Source organism: Stegostoma tigrinum, chromosome 31, assembly GCF_030684315.1.
Source record: "Stegostoma tigrinum isolate sSteTig4 chromosome 31, sSteTig4.hap1, whole genome shotgun sequence".
Taxonomy (NCBI): Eukaryota; Metazoa; Chordata; class Chondrichthyes; order Orectolobiformes; family Stegostomatidae; genus Stegostoma; species Stegostoma tigrinum.
This window is the reverse complement of record NC_081384.1, coordinates 13,994,441-14,020,944: the sequence shown is the minus strand read 5'-3', so window position 1 is coordinate 14,020,944 and position 26,504 is coordinate 13,994,441. Positions and strand designations below refer to the sequence as shown.

The following is a 26,504-nucleotide window of genomic DNA, read 5'->3' as shown; positions in this document are numbered from 1 at the left end:
ACAAGTGCGTGTTGTTGATATGATCTTGATACAAGTGTGTTGAAAATGTACATTTGTTAGTGATGGGGTCATGTGTGAACTAACGTACACACTCAATGAGGATCACAATCAGAAAGCGACAACTACCCCAGCAATGAGGTGCAGTGCAATTTTAAAATTATGGAAAAGCCCTGGCATTGAGGTAAAGCCACATTGTTGGGAGATGTATTCATAATCAGCTGACTGAATGGACAGCACCTTAGAAGATAACGTGGTGAGATGGACTTCTTTTGGCCATCTATTATTACATCAATTTTTGAAGAGAAAGTCAATGTTGTTCACCATTCAAAACAGGAGGATATTTTTGCAGGTTGTAATTTAACTTATTGATCTGTGCCACAGTACCATTGAAACCTATTTCAACAGGACTCCTCAATGACGTTTTGTGCTTTACACCTATGATTTGCACTCAGTGTATGGTGAACAATGAACTCAATGTACTCTGTCAGAAATGCTTTAATTTAATCGCTTTTCTTAAAATGTAAGGTGGGCATGTACATATTTGCTACATTGAATCTTTTAGTTAAGGTATTTCAACTTGTGAATTCATTTTAAAAATGAACTAGCACTTCAAAATACTGTGCCAGTGTAAGTTCGAAATGACCTGATCAATAACCTCATCGAATAAAATATTAACTAATAGAGCCTTAGAGTCTTACAGCACAGAAACAGACCCTTTGGTCCAACCAGTCCATGCCAACAAATATTACAAACTAAACTAGTCCCACATGCCTGTACTTGGTCCATATCCCTCCAAATGTTGCTTGTAATGTTGTTGATTTGTGATAGATTGGGACTTAGGAAACTAAACTAACATGCATTAACATACACTAACATAGACTAAAATAACATGCATTTTGTCTAAACTCTGCAAAGAACAGTAATCATTTTTTGTTGTGTGGTATGCAATACGAAGGAGCTGAGATTCAGAAATGTTTGGTTTAAATTCTGTGATGTCAGTATGGTCGATTTGAAAGTATTGGCTTTAATTCCAATGATAGAGCTATAATAAATTACAGAAACATAAGGCTTCAGTCATCTGATCATCACACAGCCAGCTTCAGAAGTGCTAAGTTCAGTGGAACATTCTCCTGCTCCTCTCCAGCATTGTAAAGTTTCGAAAGCACACTTTATCTGGGTCATTCTATTGCCCTTCCTTTACTTTAAGGATGTAGGAAACGTCTGAGTGGTATTTAGTTCCTCACCGTCCAGTGAGATCATGGCTGATCTGTTCCTAGCCCCATTTACCTTGCCTTTTCCTCATATCTCTCATTAATTCTGGATATCAGAAATTTGTTGATCTTAGACTTGAAAATAACATATTTGTGGAATGAGAACACCAAACTCCTAGCATTCTTGCATGAAGAAAAGACTTTCAATTTCATTCCTGAAGGATCCGGTTCTGACTTTTTGGACTGTGCTCCCTCACCTTAACTGCCTTTGCAAAAACTTTAATACCTTGAGAAATCAGATCAAATGACCATTTAGCTTTCTAAATTCCAGGAAATACAATCCTAATCCATATAATCTCTCCTAGTAATTTAATCTTTGAAGAGCAGATATCACTCTGGTAAACTGCACTCCTGCTAAGACCAATATATTCTCTGCTAAGGTGTGATGACCATGGCTTTGTATCTAGAGCATGGGTTTGAGCCATATACTCAGATCCTCTTGACATGAAGGCCAACACACCATCCACCTTTTCTTTAGCTCTGTATTTGCATACAACAAATAGTAACTGAACATGTTGAGTAGAATAAATATACCAGAATTGTTTCTGGTGACATCCTGATGTCACAGAATTTTGTTTAATGAATTTTTCACAGGCATTGGATGAGGTGGAGACCATTGTACCCCTTAAGGGAAAATTAGATAAAAATTCAAGCAGAGGGTGATGTATCAATTGCCTTTGCAAAGAGGCGACACAAGCACAGAGGGCAGAATGGTTTACATTTTTTAAAAATCTCTTGTGGTTCCTTACACTGATGAGTTCCAGACAGTTGAGTAGATTCAACTCAGTTAAATACTTGAACCTCTCAACCACTGTTGTCTTAACACAGTGAACAGGTGTGTGCATATGTGTCTGTGGTTGTGTGTGCATGTGTCTGCATGCATGTGTGTGTGCGCCTGCGTATGTACGTGTGCATGTGTGTACATGCATGTGTGTACACCTGTGTGTGTATGTGTGTGTGCATGTGTATATGTATGCATGTGTGTCTGCGCATCTATGTTGTGTGTGTATGTGTGCATGTGCATGTGTGTCAGTGTGTGTGTGTCTGTGTGTTTGCTTGTGCATATGTCCGTGTGTGTGGGTCTGTTTGTGTGCACATGTGTGCGTGCATGTGTGTGAGTGTTTGTTTGTGTTTGTGTGTTTCTGTTTTTGTGTGTGTGTGTGTGTGTGTGTGTGTGTGTGTGTGTGTGTGTGTGTGTGTGTGTGTGTGTGTGTGTGTGTGTGTAGGCTCCTTTATAACTAGAATCCTACCAGAGTGGAATTCCTGAGGGGAAATTCATGACTGAGCAACAGAAAGCTGAGAACATTCACATGCTCCAGAAATTGATATAAACTTCACAACTTACATTGCTTTTCTTAAAACATGTAAACAAGAGTTATTGTTGTTCCAGACTTGTAATTTTGGGGCTGATTTTGTCCTTGCTGAGATGAGGAATATTGGTCCAGAACACTTCCAACATTTAGATATAGTGTCAGGCAATCCCAGGTCAGGAGTGACCATAGAGTATGCTACAAAGTGCTCACCAATTTTTCTCCATCTTAGTAGCAGTCCTATCAAATCACTGCTACTCTCTCTTCACAGGATTTACCATTTTGGAGGCAACATTGCACTTCAGCCTTATATTACTTTGTTAGAATGTGACCATTTGAATTCATTTCACAGAGGATCATTGTGTCCATCAGCAAAGAAATGCTTTAGACCAGCAATCTGGATTGCATTAGAAACGTAGCTCAAGATTTGAAAGGCTGCAGCTAGCCCGCTGTGTACCATTCATGTGTGATTTCACATTCACATTGCCTGCTTTGAAGCCAATTACCACAATGCAATTGAATGACCCTGGTTATAATAGAACAAGCAACCAGCCGGAGATTACCCACAGTCTCTCTACAAAGAGGCATGACAATTTTGAGGTGTCTTCTTTGTCTCTGTGACAATAAGAGCCTCTGTTTAAAACAGACCTGGATGGATCATTTGCTGTAGACAATGAAGCTTTTTGTCTCATAGAATCGCTATTAATGGTAGAGAATAAGAATCTCTTGACAGGGTTTTGGAATGTGATCAAATTGGAAAATGTGTGAAGACCTTGGACTTGCCACAAGAGATATTTTCCCCTATGAAACAATGATTCCCTTCAGTGGCTTAAGAAGTGAACAAGTTGATCTATCGGAGTGCAACGGGAATAATGTAAAACACTAAACAAAGAATTTCGACATTAAAGGGCCCGAGTACCAAACTGATGATTAGAAAGCAGTATGAACACATTCCTTTAGTTGTGTGATTGATTCCAGTATTTATTTCATTTAATTACTTAAATAAAATTGAATGCTCTGAAATTAATTTTTCACAAATACAAACCATTTTGGGCTTATTTTGCCAGACTTCGAAATTGATGAACTCACTGAGACAGGCTTCCTTCTGTTTATGACCTTCAGTCAATTGGGGAACTCTCTCAAATGAAAGCAAAAACAGTGAATGCTGGAGACACCAGGTCGATCAGAATGTGTGATGGGAATTGATTGAAGTTTACATTTCAACACTCATAAGTAAATTGGCCCCAATCTCTCCATAGATGCCAGTTGAGCTGCTGATTCCTTCCAATGTTTTCTGTTTCTGTCTCGAGTTTCTGCAGTGTTTGGACTTCTGCTGATCTCCAGAGCTCAAGCCCAGGCTAATGGCACACCACTAATCGTGGTCCTTCAGTGAACATGATAAACTCATAAATCTGTGGCCCAACTTCACTGGGAAGACTATCAGTTTGAGAATGGGTGCACCATCCCCTTCCTAAGCTAGGGATGGGCAAATCCATGTATCCGCAGCAGATTCATTTACAATAAGTGCTCAGAAAAAGGAGTAAATATCAGCAGTTATTTTTGAATTCATGAGGTGTAATTTCCTTTTCACCATCTGTACAATGATCTACCAGGCAGATTGATACCCTGTCATAGAAACCAACCAGTGTCTGAACTGTTCAAATCAGAAAGTGAAAATGATTCCCTACTTCCCATTTTTCAAGCCTAATGCAGGTAGAACAAAGATTTTGCTGCATTGGCCATTTTACAAAAAGTATTGGCATTCTTTCCCTCACTGCGAGATTACTTTCACTATCTTTGGGGATAATATGCTTGTGATTTGTTTAATTGCAACCTTTAACGGCAATGTTTGTGGTTTCTGTTAATCTGTACTTTATTATCTCTGTATCTCTGTCTACCCGATGAGAATTTTTGTATCAACATGTGCATCTTGCGTTATCTATCTCCACCTCAACCTATTCGTTGACAAGTGTAACTGACGGTTCCTGTTTATCAATCTTAATATAATATCTCAGAAGGTTTGTAATTGAGGGCCATGAGTTTTGGGGAGGGCAAAATTAGTGGTTCAGGAGTTGCATTTCAGACAATCTCTGTGAGCAGGTTTCCAGATTATCTGGTTTATCTCCATGAGGCTGGAGAAAATTGAACAGTAGAATATAACACGCAAATAGGAGCCCATCTGAGCCGTGGGTGAACAGCTCTTAGCTCAAGCTCACTGTGTTCACCAGAAAAGCTGTGTTAGCTCACAGGAAAATAAATATAATCCTCATCTGTAGCAGTTCCTCATTTAGAAGCATTTTATTGATAAGCTGAAGATTATGTTGCTGTGTTGTCTTTGTTGGATGGGAAATCTCCGTATGTACAAAGGCAAGGGAAAGAAGTGAAATGTAGGAACTAGATTTTCACATGGGTCAGGGAAAACCTGACCTTAAGTCATGCATGTGACTCATCCATAATTTTGCCTGGGACTCCTGGCTTTTTATCCAGGGTTGGAGTTTGCACATGTGTTTTGAGGGCTGCTATGGAAAGAATGAGGGGTATGGCTGTTCAGGTAAACTGCTTAGAAGTCCCTGTCAGTTCAGCAACTCAGCGGCCTAGGTCCGTGCATGATTTAAGGGCCACAGAAATCTCGGCCTTCCATTTTCCTCAAACACCCTCCCCCAACCTTTATCAATAACTGCTCAGATGACCCATGGTACTTGCACACTATTCTACACATCTGTGATAGCCACCAACACAATATTAATGATGTACAGTGATTTGGAGTCTTGCAGTAGCAATGGGAGCCATTTTGAAATCATTGCAAAAGAAAGTAAAGTTTGAACCTTGAATTCAAACACTCTTTTATTTAACTGGCAAGAAAATAATGCCGGCTCCAACATAAATAGATTGTAATCCCATAAATGCCTATTGCTTTGTAAGCAAACAGTAATCCACCTCAAAGGCATGCTGTGTTACTACTCTGAAATCTGTCAGTTATTTGTGGATCAATAGATCATCTGTTCAGCATTAACTCATCAGAAGCTTTTGAAATCCAGCCACACATTCTTAATAGGTACAGCAATCACAACAGAAGTTTCAAGCTGCAATGCCTGAAACTGACAGATCAGCTGGTACCTCACTTCCATTTCTAAGCAGAGAGTGTGCAAGTCAGAAGGGGCCCAGCTGTTGAAATTTCTTTAAACTTGTAAAAGCAGAGCTTTAACAACTTCAAATCACAGTACAAAACACGACAGCAAAGGCTGACAAGATTTTTAAGAAGTATATTTTTAATACATTAAGGCAGTTTTCACAATTGGAAAAGCATTATAATGCATGACAGCAATGGCACAATGCTGATCAATGTAAGGACTAATCCCCGGAATAAATCGCTGCGTCAGAATATATAAACAGTGCAGTAGAGCACCTAATGGTGACACGTGAAGGGCCAAAACATTTCACATTTAACGTTCAGAATCCCTAATTGGTTAGGCTTCCCCAGTTGTCGCAGTCTCTCTCAGGATACTTCTCTGTAGGTTTTCCAAAACATTGCACTGCCACACAGATTTGATCCTGGCAAATCAACATCTCTGTTTCCATCTGTTGGTGGAAAATACAGCAATCCAATGGTTTCCTGAGCAGAATTCAGTCAACACACAGCCCCATAACTGGTCCGAATATGTCACAGGCTAATTTCTTGGCCTTAGGCTGTTGGCACAGGGTAGGGTGAATCCTCTGAGTGAATTATAATGCTTGGAACTGGCATGAGCCAAATAGAGACTTCATTAGGCAAGTTCAGCGTCTCCGCTTGGGGTTAAAAACCGCACGGTGGTATTCCAGCCAGTTCCCTGCCTGCAATCCCTCCTTGGTGTGGTGTGTTGCAAGAAAAATAACTTTTTCACATCTGGAATACATTGGCTGAGGCTGGCCCAATGGAGGCATTAAAGAGGATGATTACTTGGATAGAAATATTTAGCAAGGATATTAGTGGAAAAGCAAGTGATCGGCAGCAGGAAATGATGCTCATTTGAAGAGCTGGTGCTGGCACAATGGGCCGAATGGCCTCTCGCATCACAGCAACTCTGTGTTTCAGGAACATAACCACATTTTTATTATCAGAGATAATGGGAACTGCAGATGCTGGAGAATTCCAAGATAATAAAATGTGAGGCTGGATGAACACAGCAGGCCAAGCAGCATCTCAGGAGCACAAAAGCTGACATTTCGGGCCTAGACCCTTCATCAGAGAGCCTCTCTGATGAAGGGTCTAGGCCCGAAACGTCAGCTTTTGTGCTCCTGAGATGCTGCTTGGCCTGCTGTGTTCATCCAGCCTCACATTTTATTATCTCACATTTTTATTATTCTGGGTTTGCAAAAAGAAAAAGTATTCTAACCGTACAACAGGGGTACACATTTTACTGCTTTTCCCTAAGCTCAATTCTCAGCAGGAATGTAGGATTCTGCGACAGAACTCTAAAATTTCCAACTGAACATAATTTTGAAAGTGATGTTGGATTTGGTTGTTTAGAGTGTGTGTGGTGCCCCTCTGTGGTGTCTTTGAGACATTACAGGCTATAACTCTCCTGTCTACTTGATACAGCTTGGCTCCAAATATCCCTGAGCTAACACTGATGCAGACGGTCAACTGTTACTTCAGGGAAGAGTGATTGGATCCAAATTTGAATCAATGAGGTTGCAGGGCGAGAGGCTGCTTCCAAAGTGTGTTATTTGTGTTTGCTTGCTAGGGATTACTTCCCTTCAAACCTCTTGTTAATGGCACACAAAATAGCTGCTGTCCCACAGGTAGCTGCTTGTTTATTTTATGCTGAGATCCTTTTTCCACAAATACCCTGAGGCAATCTTACCCCGTTTTCCCTTGAGAATGTGCTGGTGAACCACTGTACAGCTGGGTAGCTTGCTGGGCATTTTCAGCGGGTAATTGGAATTGAGACTTGCATGTAGGTCTGACTAGGTCAGGATGGCAGGTTTGAAAGTATGTTAATGACCCAGATGAATTTTTACAACATCCTGTTGATATCATGATCACAATTACCAACACTATTGGGCAGCACGGTGGCTCAGTGGTTGGCACTGCTGCCTAACACCATCAGGGACTTGGGTTTGATCTCAGTCTCAAGTGACTGTCTGTGTGGAGTTTGCATATTCTCCCTTTGTTTGTGTGGGTTGCCTACAAGTGCCGTGGTTTCCTCCCATAGTTCAAAGATGTGCAGGTTGGTTAGATTAGGCGTGATAAATGCCCCATAGTGTCCAGAGATTTGCATACTGGGTGGATTAGACATGGGATGGGTCTGGGTGGGATGCTTTTAGGAGCAGTGTGGACTTGATGGGCCTAATGGCTTGTTTCCACACTGTAGGGATTGTGTGATTCTTTTTTCTCCAATTTTGTTTAATTAACTGCATTTAAGTTCCCCAGCTGCCTTGGTGGGATTTGAACTCTCTCTATTTTGTTCAGGAGCATTAGACCATGCCCCTTGATTACTCATTCATGCTGTCTTTCTGCATCTAGAGATGCATTAAGCAAACAAAGCATATTTTTGTTTCTGTTTCCTGAAGCAGGTCATGAGCCTGAAGTCAGAGGCTGTAGCTTGAGGGGTACCATTTCATATCCGTCATGCCTGTTCAGAAGATTCTGTTTGACCATGTTATGAACAGGCCTTCCCTGACCATCAAGTCTTGGGTTGAAACTTGAACCTAGGAGTTTCTAACTCAGACCAACTCATATACATCTGTACCATTGACACCATAACACAGCCATTTCTATTACTAGTCCATTGACATGATTTTTGTGCAATCCCACAATTGGATTCAGTTCACTTCTGGTTGGTCATGGCCTTAGTTGATTCCCTTCCCTAAGGACATTGTGGGTCTACCCACATCAAATGGACTGCAGCAGTTTAAAGAAGGCAGCTGACCACCTTCTTCTTAAGGGCAACTAGGGATGGGTCACAAATGCTACTCCAGCCGGTGAACCTCACACCCCATGATTAGATTAAAGAAAATCGAACAGGTAGGTATTGTGCCACAGTACTGTAGCTATATTTGCCAATTCATTCCGTCCCTTTGCCTCAGTCACCACTGCCTCATGGGGCATTGTGGCAGTGTAGCAGGTTATTGGGCGTTAACAGCGAGGGGACCGGGGCAAATGTGTCACAGAAGTGTATTATAAGAGGACGGAATGAGATAGTGAGAGTTGCAAAAAATTATGGTATTATTGTGATATGGTTAGGTTTTGTGTTGATCAGTGGAGGTTACAGTTGTGCCTTTGTAAATCTGTTGAGAAAATGGTAAGAAACTTGCCTTTATTTCAAGAGGTTTGGAATATGGGAGCAAAAAAATTGTACTGCTATTACATAGCACCTTGACAGGACCACACCAGGAGAATTCTGTACAATTTTGGCCCAGTTGCCTACAGAAAGATAAACTGGCCATACAGGGAACACAATTGAAAGTTCAGCAATCTAATTTTGGTATGCAGTAATTGTCACATGACAAAAGATTATAACAGACTCTTCCTGTATTCTCTGAAGTTTAGAAGAATGAGAGGTGATCTCACACATATTAAAAAATATTTTTGCAGTCCTTGACAGGGCAGATGCAGGAAGGATGTTCTCCTTGGCTCGGATTTCTAGAGTCGGGGGACAGAGTGTCAGAATTACAGGCAGGCTGTTCAGGACTGAGATGAGGAGGAACATCTTCAATCAGAAGGTGATGAATCTTTGGAATTGTATGCCACAGAAGAGTGTGGAAGCTCAATCATTGTATATTTTCAAGACAGAGATCAATAGATTTCTACATGCTTTTAAACAAAAGGGAGATGAGCATATGCGGCGTTGAAATAGAGGATCTGCCATGATCTCATTGGATAGCAGAGGGCTGAATAGCCTAGGCCTTCTCTTATTTCCTATGTTCTAAGGAAACAATTAAGTTATGGTGCAAAATATGTAAAATCTTCAGCTGTTTGTGTTACCTTGGCAAATGCAAGTGGAAATATAATCTTTGTAGGTATGCACATGGGTATTATCCATTGAAATTCAGACTATTTTGAATGTTTCTTTCCAGGGAGTTGTGCTTATGTAGCTGTGTCCTGCTTGAGGACACTGTCCTTCGCTTTCCAGTGGTGTGTGCAGTTACCTTGATGAAGGTGATAATTAGTGAGATAGTTCCATACATGCTGATAGCAGGTTGAAGGCTATCACTGAATGTGCAATGGATTGGAATGGTGTAATCAGCACTCTTACATCCATTGGGAACCTCAGCATTGCCACCTGCAGGCTTTATTGCCACAGTGACAATCACAGCCAGGCCCAATCTTACCCTCACCCAGTGATCATTTGACAGTGGGTAATATTATGGGTCAGTGGCTAAGTAGAAACAATCAGAAATGTTGGATTCGTTTTGTCCAGTAGCTCATGGTGATTGAAACCAAGTGGACTGCTTTTTACTACTGCCCTGACAAGTCCTATTGCTGATGCAGATTGGACATTAAATTCCAGGAACATTTAAGACCATTAGATGTAGGAGCAGAAGCAGGCCATTCAGCTGGTTGAATCTACTTCGCCATTCAGTAAGATCGTGGTCATTCTCAACTCCAATTCCCTGCCTATTCCCCATAACCCTCGATTCCCATACTGATTAAAAAGCTCTCTATCTCAACCTCGAGTATACCTAATGAGCTTGCCTCGACAGCCCTCTGCAATAAAGAATTCCACAAATTCACTACCATCTGAAAGAAGAAATTCCTCCTTATTTCTGCCTTAAAAGGGCAACTCCTTATTTAGTTTTTATGGCTTATGGTCTTAGAGTCCCCCAAGAGGGGAAACAATGTTTCTGTATTTAACCTGGTAACTGCCCCAAGCTTCTAGCCTGTGTCACTCAGTATCAAACAAGCTTGATTTTGTTTTCCCTTTACAGAAACTGACGGCGAGCAGGTTAATGCAAAAAGCAGATGTGACATCCAACCCCTGCTCTCACAGTACATACTGGACATGAGAGCAATGTCCCTTTCAAGGCTGAGGTTTGCTGCTTGCTGTGAATGTCTTAACCCTCCCATAGCTGTCAGGCAGTTACTGAAAATATATCTTGAGTTTGCAGCTTTAAAGTGAGGATGTGATGACACTTTTAAAAGAATAGTCGCAAAATGAACTCTTTCCTGCTTCCAGGATGAAGTAAAATTCAAGATCAGTGAGCTAATGAGACACTTGAGAATGAAAGGTCATCATTGGAAAAGAGGGAGGAGGCCTGTAGCCAGGCTGACGCATGCAAACGAATACCCAGCTTTGATTCTGACATCCTGCACACTAAAATTAGGAGGAAGTGAGAAGCACAGTTCCTTGGCTGTTTCCTGTGCCCTAACTCTGCGTTTAAAGTAGCAAGAGGAAACCACAGTGCTTAAGATAAGCTAGGTGATAAAATATTGCAAACAAAGGTTGATTTAAACACAGAAGAAAACCAAGTCATCAAACACACAGTTAATGCTGCAGTAAGAATAGGTCTTTGGGCACCAATGAAGTAGCATGGTGGTGACATAGACAGACATTGGACATGGTAATGTCACTGACTAGTAACCCAGATCCTCAGGCTAATGTTTTGGCAATTATTGAAATTTGAATCCCACAAAAATCTGGAATAAAAAGCTAGTCCAATAGTGGCTGGTATTAGCCACACCAATAGTGGTCACATAACCATTGCTGTAAAAACCTACCTGGGCCACTTTGTTTCCTGTTATGGAAGGAAATCTGCCATCCTTACCCAGCCTGGACTACATGTGACTCCAAACCTGCCACAATGTAGCTGCCGCTTACCTCCCAGTTTAGGGAATAAATGTGCAACACCCATGCCTGATGGAGTGAACAGAACAGATCTAGCTGTTTATTGTCCTTGTTGTCTACCTGCCCCCTTCGTCCATGACCCATGTTTCTGACTCTCTCTAGTTTGGGGCAATTAGAGGATGCCACCCTGACAGGCCGTAGCTTGCCCACTGGAAACACAGATAATTGGGGTGGTAGCAAATTGAGGCCCTTAAGAGGACATTAACTGACTATTCAAAAACTTTAATTAAGACCAGTTATTTGCTGGTAAGTCTAGATAATCGCCGATGGGCCCTGTCAGCCAACATTTAAATGTAGTGGTGAGACGAGCGAGGTCAGTTCTTGTCCATGGCCAATTTGCACAATTATTTCCACTTCCCACCATTTCCAACTGGTGGAGATAGGTGGGGAGCATTCCATCCATAAAATCATTATGATGCAGTGGACCACTCAACCCATCTATTTCATGACAGCCCTCTCTAGAGCAGTCGGATTATTCTCACCTCCCTGCTGTATCACCGTGTCACTGAAAATTTATTTCCATCAAGTATCCATTCCATTTCCTTGTGAAATCGTTCCTCATTTTAACTTCTACTTGGCAGTGCATTCCAGGTCATTACCATTCAACTAATAAAATAAAAACTAAATAAAATGTTTCAAGTCCAACATGACTTCTTCAAAACTTTTCCAATTCCGAGGAAGTCATATTGGATTCAACATTAACTCCATTTCTCTCTCTACAGATGCTGCCAGACCTGCTGAGTCTCTCCAGCAATTTCTGTTTCAGTACCACTTGATCAGTCCTGGGCATTAGTTATGTTGATGGATTGGGGTCTGCAAATGGGAGGGATGTTAACAGAGCTGGTACTCCTTTTGAGTAACCACTGTGTGTTTTGTCTATTTCAGGGTCAAGCAGACCTCCTGAAGCATGCAAAGAATGAAGCATTGGATAACCTGAGACAGATCCACTATGCGGCACAGTCTTGTGGCATCAGTAAGAATGGCTCGATGTCTCCAGACCTATTCAGAACACGGGGGATTCTGGAGAGCATTCCCGAAAGTGAAAACACGAGTGACAATGGGTCTTGCTGACCCCAGCGGGCTTGGGAATGATAGGAAATTGTAAATAATACACACACATGTTCACATTCTTGCTTGAGCCCTCTCAGCCTCTGATAGGCGATTTTGTAAGACATGTATTGGATTTGACAGTTGCCTTAATAACATTTCATCCTAGAAACAAGGCCATGTACTATGCATTGAGCTGCTTTTAAGGGTCATCACGACTCAGTGCTTGAGAACAGTGCTAAACTCCTAGTTGTATCAATGACAGCACATCCAAGTCAATGTGTGGCTCCTAAGTTGCCTATCAGCGTAGTTACAATGGCAGGGCCTGGATATAAGCCTGTGGTTCCTTCCACATGCAGTGAAATCTTAATCTTAATTATGCCACTGTGGGCCCTGGCCAATTGGAAATTAGCCATTTCTCTACAGAAACCAAGGGGAAACAAAATATCCACAGAATCAAAAGGCGTCAATGTTGAGTAGTTATATTTTAGTAAAATACTGTTAAATGGAAGCTGGGGTGCTGTCCCTGGATGGACACCTAGAGGTAGATGGAGCAGCAGGTCTGCTGGAGGTCAAAGGCGCCATTATGTTCTGGAGACTTGCCGGGTATATTTCAGTAAGCAAGTATGCTTGAGAAATCTTATGTTTTCGCATTACATTTTCACCTATTGACTCTGGATGGGTGAAAATCTAGCCCAAACGATGTAACAAAGTGCATCTGGAACCTTTATTGTAGGTCAAACATTTGTGCCACAGTCCCACCGATATTTGTCTCAGTTCAAATCTGAGATTGGAAATCAAGCTCCTTTTTCATCACTGGCAATGCAAGGCGATCATTTCAGTGGAGATGAACAATGTGTGTCTCTGCTGTAAATCAATCACTGTGCTCCCATTTCAGCCTCACTTCAAAGGCGCTCGTCAGATCCAAATCACTGTCTCAATTCCGGTTATTGTGACTAGACAGTTGCAAGGAATCTCATTTCCAACCACCCAGTAATGTGTGTCTGTGTAATAAAGTCATCCAAAATAATATTTATGTTTCTCTTTCTGAATTTTGACATAAATGTTTTCTGAAATCTCGTTTGCCTCTTTATCTTCAGCGGCTGAGCCAGAATGTCATTTACCACCGAAAGCAGGAGTATGTTCTGTCAAATTAATAATCACGACCTTTAAAACTAATGGACTACAATGCTGGTAGATACCTCTGGACTTGATACAATAGTAGCATTTGACCGCCCTCCCAGTATAAAGAAGATGGGCAGAAAAATTTTATTTTAGTATTTTAGTTTTTGTTCAGTTTCCCAGTAATGTCATTATGCTGCTATTGAAGATAAAGCATTATAAATAAAGTAACTGTTCTTCCAGCTATTTGAAGTGTAATACTTGGCACAATTCAATATAAACAGAAGAACCTAGTTGAAAATGAGTGATTGCCATGCATTCACCAATGCAGCCAACAGTGCTGTGATTAAAAATGATTTTTTAAAATCTGTAAATGAAGTAGAAATTACAGGTTGCAAAATGCCAGCCGTGTGAGAAATCTTTAGAAATTTTAAGTTAATAAACATCTTTACTCAATGTAACGAGAATGTGAAACTCACTACCACTGGAAGTGGTTGAAGTGAATTGTAGATCAGCATTTAAGGGGAATCTAGACAAACATATGAGGGAAAAGGGACGGCTTTTGTGGTGCAGTGATAGTATTCCTAGCTCTGAACCAGAAGGTGCTTGTTCAACCCCCATTTGTCCCAGAGGAGTATCACATAGCATGTTCAAAAAAGTTGATTAAACCATGAGGGAAAACGGAATGTGAATCATGATGGTAGATTTAGATTAAAAGGATGAGAGAAGGCACAAGTATGAGATGGACTGGTGGCCTCTTTTTGTGTGCTGTAAATCTTATGTAATTTATTATCCCTTAACTGGTTTTTGCTTTAGAAGGGACTGTTACTGACCAATAAATGATTTCATGGCTTTAAAATCATTGGCAAACCATCCTAACGATAAATGAGGAGGTTGTTTTTCACTCAGTTGTCAAGATTAGGGCTGTTTAAACTGAAGGTGGTGGAACTTATTTCTGTAATTAATTTTAGAGGAGAGTTTGGCAGGCACTTGGTACTGAGACACTTTCAAGATTGAAGATGGGGATGTGGAATAAACAGCTGTTCTTAAAGACATCTCCACCGGTATGACAATGTTATGACCCTCTAAGATAACATGCCATAAAATGAGCCATGCTACTCCCAGAGTTATCCCAAATGTTAAAGTCGTTTTCCTTTAATAAGTATGTACAGTGCTCCAATTTACCTGACTTTCTTATCAAGGTTGCCAGAAAGCCAAGTTTCTGTATTTGTTAGAATTGTTCTTTGTTGTAAATAATTAGACTATAGCTACAGATAAACAGATGTAAAGTATGATCATATAATATTGCTAACTAAAACTCAACTGCCCTAATAATTCCCCCCTTACATACACACACACACACACACACGCACGCACGCACGCACGCACGCATGCACGCACACACACACACACACACACACACACACACACCGACAATTGCACATGAAGAGGGAAACTAGATTTTTGGCAGAAGAAGAAAAACTGGAACCCTGCTCAATGGTCTTTGCGTCTCAGCTCTGATGTTGAGATGGTCCTTCTTCAGTTGGCCGGGCCCTTGGTGTTCAGTTGTCTTTCTCTGGGTGCTTCCACTGGTTTTAAGAAGTACAGAGTGGCTAGGTCACTTTGAAATGTCTCTGCTTTATCAATTCAAAAGTCACATCTCACTGTAACTACTACAAGACATGTAACTGGTTTTCTTCAAGTTTACGCTGAGTTTTTGACTGCAGAGAACAGTACATACAAGAATATAATAAAATGTGAAGCTGGATGACACACCACCCCACCAACCTCCGGATACAACGCATCATCCTCCGACACTTCCGCCATCTACAATCCAACCCCACCACCCAAGACATTTTTCCGTCCCCACCCTTGTCTGCTTTCCAGAGAGACCACTCTCTCTGTGACTCCCTTGTTCGCTCCACACTGCCCTCCAACCCCACCACACCCGGCACCTTCCCCTGCAACCGCAGGAAGTGTTACACTTACCCCCACACCTCCTCCCTCACCCCTATCCCAGGCCCCAAGATGACATTCCGCATTAAGCAGAGGTTCACCTGCACATCTGCCAATGTGGTATACTGTATCCATTGTACCCGGTGTGGCTTCCTCTACATTGGGGAAACCAAGCGGAGGCTTGGGGACCGCTTTGCAGAACACCTCCGCTCGTTTCGCAATAAACAACTGCACCTCCCAGTCGCGAACCATTTCAACTCCCCCTCCCATTCTTTGGATGACATGTCCATCATGGGCCTCCTGCAGTGCCACAATGATGCCACCCGAAGGTTGCAGGAACAGCAACTCGTATTCCGCTTGGGAACCCTGTAGCCCAATGGCATCAATGTGGACTTCACCAGCTTCAAAATCTCCCCCTCCCCCACCGCATCCCAAAACCAGCCCAGCCTGTCTCTGCCTCCCTAACCTGTTCTTCCTCTCACCCATCCCTTCCTCCCACCCCAAGCCGCACCTCCATTTCCTACCTACTAACCTCATCCCATTTCCTTGACCTGCCCATCTTCCCTGGACTGACCTATCTCCTCCTTACCTCCCCACGTATACTCTCCTCTCCACCTATCTTCTTTTCTCTCCATCTTCGGTCCGCCTCCCCCTCTCTCCCTATTTATTCCAGAACCCTCACCCCATCCCCCTCTCTGATGAAGGGTCTAGTCCCGAAACGTCAGCTTTTGTGCTCCTGAGATGCTGCTTGGCCTGGTGTGTTTATCCAGCTTCACGCTTTATTATCTTGGATTCTCCAACTTCTGCAGTTCCCATTATCTCTAGTACATACAAGAAGATCTGCACACTTCTTTCTCACTCTCTCTCTTTCTCTCCCTCTTTCTCTCTTGGACTTTTTCTCGTGCCTTTGTAACTTGTTTCCAGTTCCAAGCTGCTCAGCTACCTGAGAACCAATCAACCTGTTACTGCCAACAAGAACAGCAACAGTATACTCTCTCAAATTCGGATTATGTGCAAACTGAATTGCAATTATTGCTTGTTCAAACAGTTGATTACAATGGCCACCATGGTTTTCTTGCTTTTAAAATTACAGCCACTCTTTCAAACACTTTTTAAAAAACTGTTCCTTGTCAGTGAAGTCCCCAGTTTTTAAAATGACAAATATAAAAGGACACAGTCCTTACAACAGGCAGAATGGCCACCTTCAGGGTGCAAGTTTCTGTGATACTAACCAGTGAAAAGGAATCAGATTTAACCACTTATTAATATATTTCAGGATTTTGAATACTGCCTCTTTTATTTGTGTGTACATCACCTTCTGGATACCACTAGAAGATTGATACAGTTGTGTCTTTCTCTCCATATGTATCTTTTAAAGTATCTTTCAAAATACGCAGTGACAATTTCCTTTGGGATTCTCCTGATCAGCAGCTGTAACTGCAGGGGAAGATCAAAGAAAACTATAGCTTAACTGGACAGGAACTACATAAGCAGAGTTTCTGTTAATCTATTTTCAAGGTTATGGTGCCCAGTTAGGAGTACTCTGTTGGACATCCTGGTCATTAGTGTTATTTTTACATTTATTACATGTGGATGTCATTGGCAGGGAATCAATGTTTCCCTTCCCTAGTTGCCTTGAAGATGACAATGGCCTCCTTCTTGAATACAACCAATTGGCTTGTAAGCCTATTTCATTAAGCAGTAAAGAAATAACTACACAACTCTGGAGTCATGTAAGGATCACAGAAGATAAAGACAACAGATTTCCTAAAGGCATCAGGGAACCAGTAGATTTTCCCACAACATTCTGGTAGTTTCATGGTTGTCACTGCAGATGCTAGTATTCTTTAAAATCATGATTTACTTATTTAATTAAATTTAAATCTGTTCAGCATCCATGTTCAGATTCAAACCGATTCCTGTGGATCATTACTCCAGGTATCTGGATTGTTAGTCTTGTAATATATTGATTAGCACACCATCCACCACCTAAATATTGCCTCACTCTACTACTGACACACAGAGGCAGCAATGTGTATTATCTACAAGATGCACTGCAACAGTTCACAAAGTCTCCTTCAACAGCACTTTCTGAAGCTTGCCTGGAAAGGAATGTGCGGCTGATGCATGGAATGGCACTATTGACAATTGCTGTCCAAGGCATACACCATCCTGACTTGGAAGTATTTAGTTGTGCCTTCTGTGTCATTGGATCACAGTCCTGGAATTCCTTTCCTAACAGCACTGTGGCTATACTTGCAGGGTTTGAGAAGGTGGCTTACTATTTAGTTCTCAGCGACAACACGGGATGAGTAATAACACAGTGCCAGCCATCAACCTACACATCCCATGAATGATTAAATAAGTGTAATGACATTATTACTCTAGCCCCGAGCAACAGTCAATACAACGGGACATAATGTGGTTGGGTAGCAGGTAAATGTAACTTTTGATCCTGGAGTGGCTAACTGAAGTGTATACTAGCCAACAGATGGATGGACAAATATATCACAACACATTACTCCATGTATAATACAGTGTGGAGCTGGATGATCATAGCAGGCCAGGCAGCATCAGAGGAGCAGGAAAGCTGATGTTTCGGGTCAGGATCATTCTTCAGAAATGGGGCCACACTGTGTTGTCTCTGACTCCAGCAGCAGCAGATCTTACTATCTCTGACCTTACTCCATGTGCAGGTTGCCATTGCACTCTTCCAGCAACATTTCCTCCTAATTTTTCTTTGTCCGGTGCAGACCTCTGAATTCTGTGCCTGCCAGCATCTTCCAATGTGCGTTGTGCAGCAGCATGACAATGCATGGGGCTTCACAGTAGCTACTTAGCAGCACAGCTCAGAAGGAACATTGCTCTCCAGCAGAAACCAATAGATTGAGTCATTGTTAGCAGAGAGAACAGAGCTGTGTTGATTCCATTCTACTTGACCAGAATTTGTCAGATATCGTGAAGAGAACGGTGGTCCCAGATCATTTCCTGATTTTGCACAGAATCTAAGCTTGCAGGTCTCTGAAACAAAACCCAAGAAATTGAAATTTACCTGAATATATCTGAGCCACCGGAATATGGTTTGTTTCTGAATTTCAACTCAGTTTGGAAGTCATAGACCATACTGCAGCATGTTCTAAGCCACACCTTGCTTTTTTCTTGATAATACCAAATACTTAATAATAAAATTTGTCTTCAGTGAGAGCAGAAGACTGAAGGTTGTGTAATGAAAAATGCCAGACAGAGGGTGTCCCTGACTACAGTGACATAAAAATGGAGGACTATCCAATAATTAAGAGGTCCAAATGGGAATAACTTCTTTTCTTAATTTCTGGCATCTTTCTTACTGAGATCTGAATGGCGCTGGGACCTCTCTGTTTCTTGCTGAGGTTCTTAATTATGGGACACACTTGACCTTTGACACTTTGCCCAAGTGGCTGTTTTTTAAATAGGGGGTTTGAAGATGAATGTGAACAGTTTGTTCCTACATCAGAACATTTTACCAAGGTCTCAGCCTGTTTGTGCCCAATGTCCACATGCACTGTTTCAGCAGAGATTGTTTAATTATCATCGGGGCAGGAAGCCAGGTTCAATTGCGATTGCAACGAGGAGGCACATTTATAGCAATAGAGAGAGAGAGAAAAAAACAATGTTTTTGAGAGCGTTTTGAAGTCTTAGAGTCACAGAGCATGGAAACAGACCTTTCAGCCCAAATCATCCATGCCGACCCGGTTTCCTAAACTGAACTAATCCCATTTGCAAGCATTTGGTCCATATCCCTCTTTCCTATCCACATACCTGTCCAAATGTCTTTAAAATGTAGTAATTGTATTTGCCTCTATCACTTCCTCTGGCAGTTTGATCCATTTACACACCATCCTCTGTGTGAAAAGGTTGGCTGTCGGGTTCCTTTTAAATCTTTCCCCCCTCACTTTAAATCTATACCCTCTGGTTTTGGACTCCCCTACCTTGGCTATTCACTTTATATATGCCTGACATGATTTTATAAACCTCTATTAGGTCAGCCTCCTATGCTCCAGGGAAAGAAATCCCAGCCTATCCAGCCACTTCTCATAACTCAACCCTCCAGTTGCAGTAATATCCTTGTAAACCTGTTTTGCATCCTTCTCTAGAAGACAGAAAAAACTTGTACAAACACTTTGCCTGTTTCAATTGAACTGAACTCAACTGATTAGCACCTTGATGAATCAGAGTCAATATACCTGTTGACATGTAACAAAGTACAGTAGTTAACTGTCAATCAACACCTGCTGCATTCTCCATGGCAATGCTTCTACCAATCAGAGTCCACGTTCCAACCAATCAACATATTCTTCTCATACAGCATGGAAATGTTGTTCCACTTTATATTGGCATTCTGGTGAATTGTCCTTACATGCTCAAGACAAATCTTCATCAAAATTTGTCTTCTCTCAGCAATACTCAAAGAAATTTTCCTTTTAAGTTTGCACTATTAACCCTTATGAAGTTCAGTTATAGCATACCTACCATATTACAACAGTTGAGACTCCCTCAGGTAGGGATTGAAGCTTATAGTGTTCTGGGCTTTGTGCCTCAACTACTTTCTGTCATCACATCCTGCAGCAAAGAAGGAGGCCATTTGGCCCACCATGCCTGTGCTAGATCTTTGAAAGAGCAATTCAGTTAGTACCACTTCCCTGTTCTTTCTTGATGTTCTTCAGACTGTTCCTTTTTTGGGTATTTTTTCAATGGTCTTGCAGTATAAACTTATTTTCTATTTGTGAAGCTTACATGTTATTCCAAACTGAAGTTGGTTGTATAAGATGAACATGCATCAAAACTGTTTTGGCTCATTGTATATAACTACGAATACATCTTTGAAAATACCTGAGATCTGTAACATGCTGTTAAAGTGCAGCTATATATGTTTCGGGTGATGCAAGGATAATTCTCAGGGACTGAAATACATGAGTTAGACAAAGATACTGCTCTTGAGCTCCCAAAGCAGAATTGGCCATCTTCAGCATACCCTGCTAACTTCTAGTGAGCATTACAGTGGAAGAGTGGTAGAACTTCACATGTAACACAGTGCACTCATCAATAAGTTACAGCATTGCATCAATGGATCTTTGCTGGATGATTTGCATACTGGATGGGCTGAAGTGTCTCAAGATTTTGGCTTTGTCAAATGGAAATCAGGACTATCCAACTAAAACCTTCACCACATCACATTTGTTTGTAGGGCACTCCTGACAAGTCTTTGGGCATTTGGGTAATCAACAAGGTCTATTTTGCTGATTAAACTGCAAAAGATGATTCCAGGGCCAATTTCAAATCTCTCCATACCTGCCAAGAACTGAATGTGCTACAATTCACGGTTTTACCTTGATTGTTCCCATTACCACACCCAACCTGCTGGATCATTCCCACTTCACTTCTCTGTTCTCCTTTACTCCCCCAAGCCCCAATCCTACTCTTCACCTCCTCCTATCTCCCACTGACTCACTCTCACTGGTTCCAAGACTCCATTCTCCTGCTCCCCTCCTTTACACTGTGGATTTAAACCAGGAAAACTGCTGACCTCACATTCGACTCCACAAGGCCACCTCAGTCATGCCATCTTGAAATGAGCACCATGAGATTCTTGTGTGTTGCTGAAATTTTCCCTGAAGGTAGGAGATATTTTCTGAAAGCCTTTGTGCTAATGCGTATTCATTGTTAAAATATAAACCTACCAAGGTCGCAAGAGGCTCAAAACAACATAAACATGACTTTATCTCTGCATCTCAACACCCCTTCAGGAAATTGAGATTTCACATACCATCTAATAAAGTACCCCTGTCTGCCATGTTTCTCTGTCCACTCCCCACTTGGTTATTCTAGTTTGGTAAATAAGTAAAACTTGGATTTTCAAAATTGCTTCTAGTAGAAATGAATTTTCTCCATTCAAAATAATAGCATGGCTGTAAGCTTCAGCCTTTCAATTTTTTCCAATTTAGAATGCTTTATTGTGAATGCAATCCAGGTGATCTTGGCCAAATCTTGATCTTGATGTAACAGCATCAAATTGTGGAATGATGCCTAATAGTAGATATTCCCTGGATAATCTTTCCTCATATTTACTGTAAGCCTAGAACTCCTGCACAGCAGTGGTTGTAATAAAGAAATCTGAACAAAAATTTGTATCCTTATATTGCTCTGAAGCATACCCAAATGCTTAATATTCAATAGATTTCTTGACAATGCAGAGAAATGTAAGGACTAAAGAAAAACTCTTGACAAAAGTTGCACTCAAGCTATGGAAAGACTCAGTGTGGACATTGTACAACAATAATTTGTAAAATACACATTTTTACTGACAAACAAAAGTGCTACTGTCTATTCAAAATATACACAGCTAAAATTTGTTATTTAGCTGTGTATATTTTAAATAGATGGTTTCACTTTTGTTTGTAAGTAAAAATGTGTATTTTAGAAATTATTGCTGTACAATGTACATTAACTATTTAAATAATTTTTAGAAGCTAAAACCATTGCAAAGTTTAATGAATTCCAGTTCCAGTTAACTGAATATAATAATTTCCATGGTTCATACAAGCTCCTATCCTATGAAATATGGATTATCCAAAGTCATATTTAAAACGTTCTGGTATTCTCGCTCTCTCCGTAAACAGTTTAATTCTCTTGTGGTTGGTTGATGCTGTTTACAACCCTGCCCTAGCATGCTTGTGTTGTTACTTTATAATCAGTTGATGTAAAGGCAATATAACCAACTTAATAGAAAATATAGAAACTGCTGCGTAAAAATCCAACTTACATAATAAAATGTTCACGCTTAAAAACCTCTTCTTAAGTGTTCATAAAGTCATTGGGAGGAATTCCACAAAGGTTTTTGAGACGATTTGTAGCTCAGGTTGTGGATGAGGTTGTAGACTTGCACGCTGAGCTGGTGTGTTTGATTGTAAATGTTCCCTGTTAGGTAACATTGTCAATGTCCACCCTGTGATGTTACCTGGTGATGTTACTGAGCAGAGTGTTGAAACATCTGTAGTCAAACACACTGGCTCAGCGAGCAAGCCTACAACCTTGTCCACAACCCAAGCTACAGATCGTCTCAAAAATTTTAAACACCTATGGGTGCAACAGCCTCAACCTGGCCCACAGATGGGAGAGAAATGCTGTCCATCAGAGTGCCTGTGAACAACTGTTCTTCTTGCATGAAATTTCACCAGGAGATGCATTGATGATGCTACCTAGCAGGGGTGATGAAATGCCTGCAATCAAACACACCAGCTCAGTGAGCAAGTCGACATCAAATTCAACAAACTTTGGTCAATCCTGTATAAATTGCTTGAGCTTTCCAAACATTAATCTCTCCCCTTGATGTGGCTGAAATTTGAAGCTGGGACTGTGCATTAATCAATGGAAGAAGAAAATGGAGCTTGTTGTAATTGGTGTTGTAATTTCACTGTCACTGCATGCTCAATTCAACTGCACAAATTCATTATTATTTGGCTTTTTAATGGAGGCCAGTTCTGTGTGTGCAGAGGGATGGCCAGTTGGATCTGAATTATAAAATGGGTAGATCAATTATTTATGCCAATTTAATTAAATATTTATACAGTCAGGATTGAAAATTCCCTACAAAATAAATTTTTTATTCATTCATAGGATATGGATATTGCAGCCTGGGCCGCATTCATTGCCAATCCCTAGTTGCTCTTGAAAAGGAGGTGGTGAGCTACTTTTTTGAGTTGCTGCAGGCCTTTTTGTTGTAGGTAGACTGAATATGCAGTTAGAGATGAAGTTCCACAATTTTGATCCAATGACGCTGAAGGAACAGGATATATTTCCGAGCCAGGATGGTGATTGGCTTGGAGATGATCATGCAGGTGGTGGTGTCTCTGTATATCTCCTCCCAATATCTTCTATGGTACTGTTTGTGTCTTTAGAAGGTGCATTTGAGGGAGCCTTGGAGAATTTTTGCAATGCATCTTGTAAATAGGAAACACTGCTGCTGCCGAATATTGGTGATGGAGGGAATGAATGCTTATGGATGTGTTGCTAATCAAGTATGTTGCTTTGCACTGGATGGTGTCAAACTGTTGAAAGTTGTTTGAGCTGTATCCATCCAGACAAATGGACAGTATCCATCATACTCCTGACATATGTTTTAGGGAGTCAGAATGTAATTTATTCATTGCTAGATTTCTAGTCTATGATCTGTGGTTGTAGGCACAGTATTTACATAACTAATCCACTTTAGTTTCCAAACAAAGGAATGTTAACTGTGGAGGATTGAGTGACAGTAGTACCATTGAATTTGAAGGGGTACTAATTAGATTCTCCCATGTTGGAGATAGTCATTGTCTGGCACTTGGATGATGTGAAAATAAGTTGCCATTTGTCACCTGAGCCTCATCCAGGTCTTGCTGTATTTGGACAGGGAGTGCTTCAGTGTCCAAAGAGTCACGAATAGTGCTGAATATTGTTCAATCATAGGCAAACATCCCCACTTCTGACCTTATAATGGAAGAAAGGTCATTGATGAAGCAGCTGAAGATGGTTAAGTTTAACACATTACCCTGAGGAAACTCCTGAAGAGATATCCTGAAGTTGAGATGATTGACTTCCAACAACCACAACAGTCTTCCTATGTGCTAGGAATAACTTTAAACGGGGGAAAGATTTCCCCTGGCTCCCATTGATTTTAGTTTTGTTGGAGCTTCTTGACACCAACACAGTCAAATGATGTCACTCTCACCTCAAACTCTGGAACTCAACTTCTTTTTCATGATTGGATCAAGGCTGCAATGAGGTAATTCTTGTGCGGCCTCATTTGGAATATTGCGTGCAGTTCTGGTCACCCCATTACAGGAAGGATGTGGAAGCATTGGAAAAGATGCAGAGGAGATTTATCAGGATGTTGCCTGGTCTGGAGCCCAGGCCCTGTGAAGAAAGGCTGAGGGACTTGGGTCCATTCTCATTGGAGAGAAGGAGGCTAAGAGGGGATTTAATAGAGACATATAAGATGATCAGAGGATTAGATAGGGTGGACAGTGAGAGACTTTTTCTGAGGACCTTGACTTCAGCTTGTACAAGGGGGCATAGCTACAAATTGAAGGGTGATAGATTTAAGACAGATGTCAGAGGCAGGTTCTTTACTCAGACAGTGATAAGGGCGTGGAACACCCTGCCTGCCAATGTAGTTAACTCAGCCACATTAGGGACATTTAAACAGTCCTTGGATAAGCATATGGATGTTGATGGGATAGTGTAGGGGGAGGGGCTTAGGTTAGTTCACAGGTTGGCACAACATCGAGGGCTGAAGGGCCTGTTCTGTGCTGTATTGTTCTATGTTCTATGTTCTATGTCAGGAACTGATTGACTCTAGCAGAACCTAAACAGAGCGTTAGTAAGCAAATTATCTTTTTTTCCCTCATATTGCCTCCCTGATTGTCCAGTGTCAGACATGAGGACAGGTTAATCTATATCCATGATTAATATCACTTTGGGCCAATTATTCAACAAAAGAAACCTGAAGCAAAGAGATACCATTCATTTATTTTTCCCTTCTACCTTGCAGAACATGTCAGATGTATGTTGAACATCTCCCCTTTCTGTTTTCCATTGTTTAATATTTCATTTATTTTTACTGGCACATCCACAAGACATGGAAGACATTATAAATTGTTTTGAAAACTATTTTTTTAAATAAACTTTGCTGGCCAGGAAACATGGCTGGCTCTAATCAGGAATTCTGGAAACTTCGAATGGTAATTAGAGGGTTTAGATATTGTCTCTCCAGAATCACACACGTTTCATTGGGTGAACACCACAATCAACAAGCACAAAAGCACTGTAAGATAGTATGTCTCTTCAGCAGATGCTCTTAACAAAGGGAGATTCATTGAACTTTGTTATACTTGGGGAGATGCTAATAGCCCCAGTTGGCTCCAAAAGCGAGCAATGAACCCTTGATCAGTGATATAGAATAACATAATATGATATAAAAACTGAGGTGAAACTAACACCGTAATCATCATGACACATGATCAAAACTCCTCTGGTCTCTGAAATGCTTCATTGCACCCCCTTCAGGCTGCTGATAACATTGAGTCTGTTGCAAATCTAACCCGTTGTTAATGCACGATCATACATCAGGCTGACAGCTAACTCTGCCTCAAATCTAAATCTCCTCGTTTCTCTCGAAATTTCTGTCATCTCCTGAAAAGCGGCACCAAGTTGCTGTACACCAACCTCACATTGCTATGCCTTTGTCAAATTCAAAAAGAATCAGCTTTTCAGCTAGCTAAGTCCTTCTGAATCTGAGTTACTATGGGAAAGAATTTTCTGGGTATTAACTTACTGGATTCTGACATGCAAATTAATTAATATCTTCAGTCGTTAACGTTATTCTATAAGCTAGTCGAGTCAACTTTTTAAAAACAGTTTTTTTTTGTCTTTTATGCTTGTCCGTGAATGTGTTGCAATTGTCATCAGGTTTGAAATGTGTAACCAAACCATGTGTCTGATTTAACCCTAAAGGGAGTTTGCTGAGACCGCTTTCAAATTTGACTTCACAAACAGTGTTTGGGGGAAACATTTGACAGCCTGTTTTAAATGAGGAAAGGAAAATTAAAAAATAAAGCAATTCTACTTATTGGAGGGAAGATAATGAGCTCTGTCTGTCTCTGGTCACAGTCCATAACGACGTGTTCCCAGGACTTACCAGACAGAGAATGGTTCAGCTTTAATGAGGGATATGTCAATAAGTGCCAATAAGTTAAGTAAAAGTGTTAAGACTTACTGCAGGTACCTAGTTATATGTATTCTGTTACTGTGTCTGCCAGTTTCAAACTAATGTTGACTAGATTCTGAAATAATGAATCTTATTACATGTGATTAAGATGTGAGTCAAGGAGCTAACCCTCTTAGTCATCTGTCCTGATGAATCCAAGTCATTATCAGAGCAGTATTGTATGTCA

General features: G+C 41.0%; 1 protein-coding gene across 1 annotated transcript in view; it reads left to right on the top strand.

Annotated features, from left to right (window-relative positions):
- Window positions 1-13,820, top strand: part of plcl5 (phospholipase C like 5) — a 223,169-nt gene extending 209,349 nt beyond the window's left edge. The window contains exon 6 of the mRNA XM_048560787.2: window positions 12,295-13,820. Within this exon, the coding sequence (XP_048416744.1) occupies window positions 12,295-12,480 (186 nt within the window). The 3' untranslated portion in view covers window positions 12,481-13,820. The remainder of the gene's footprint in view (window positions 1-12,294) is intronic.
- Window positions 13,821-26,504: the final 12,684 nt, after the last annotated feature.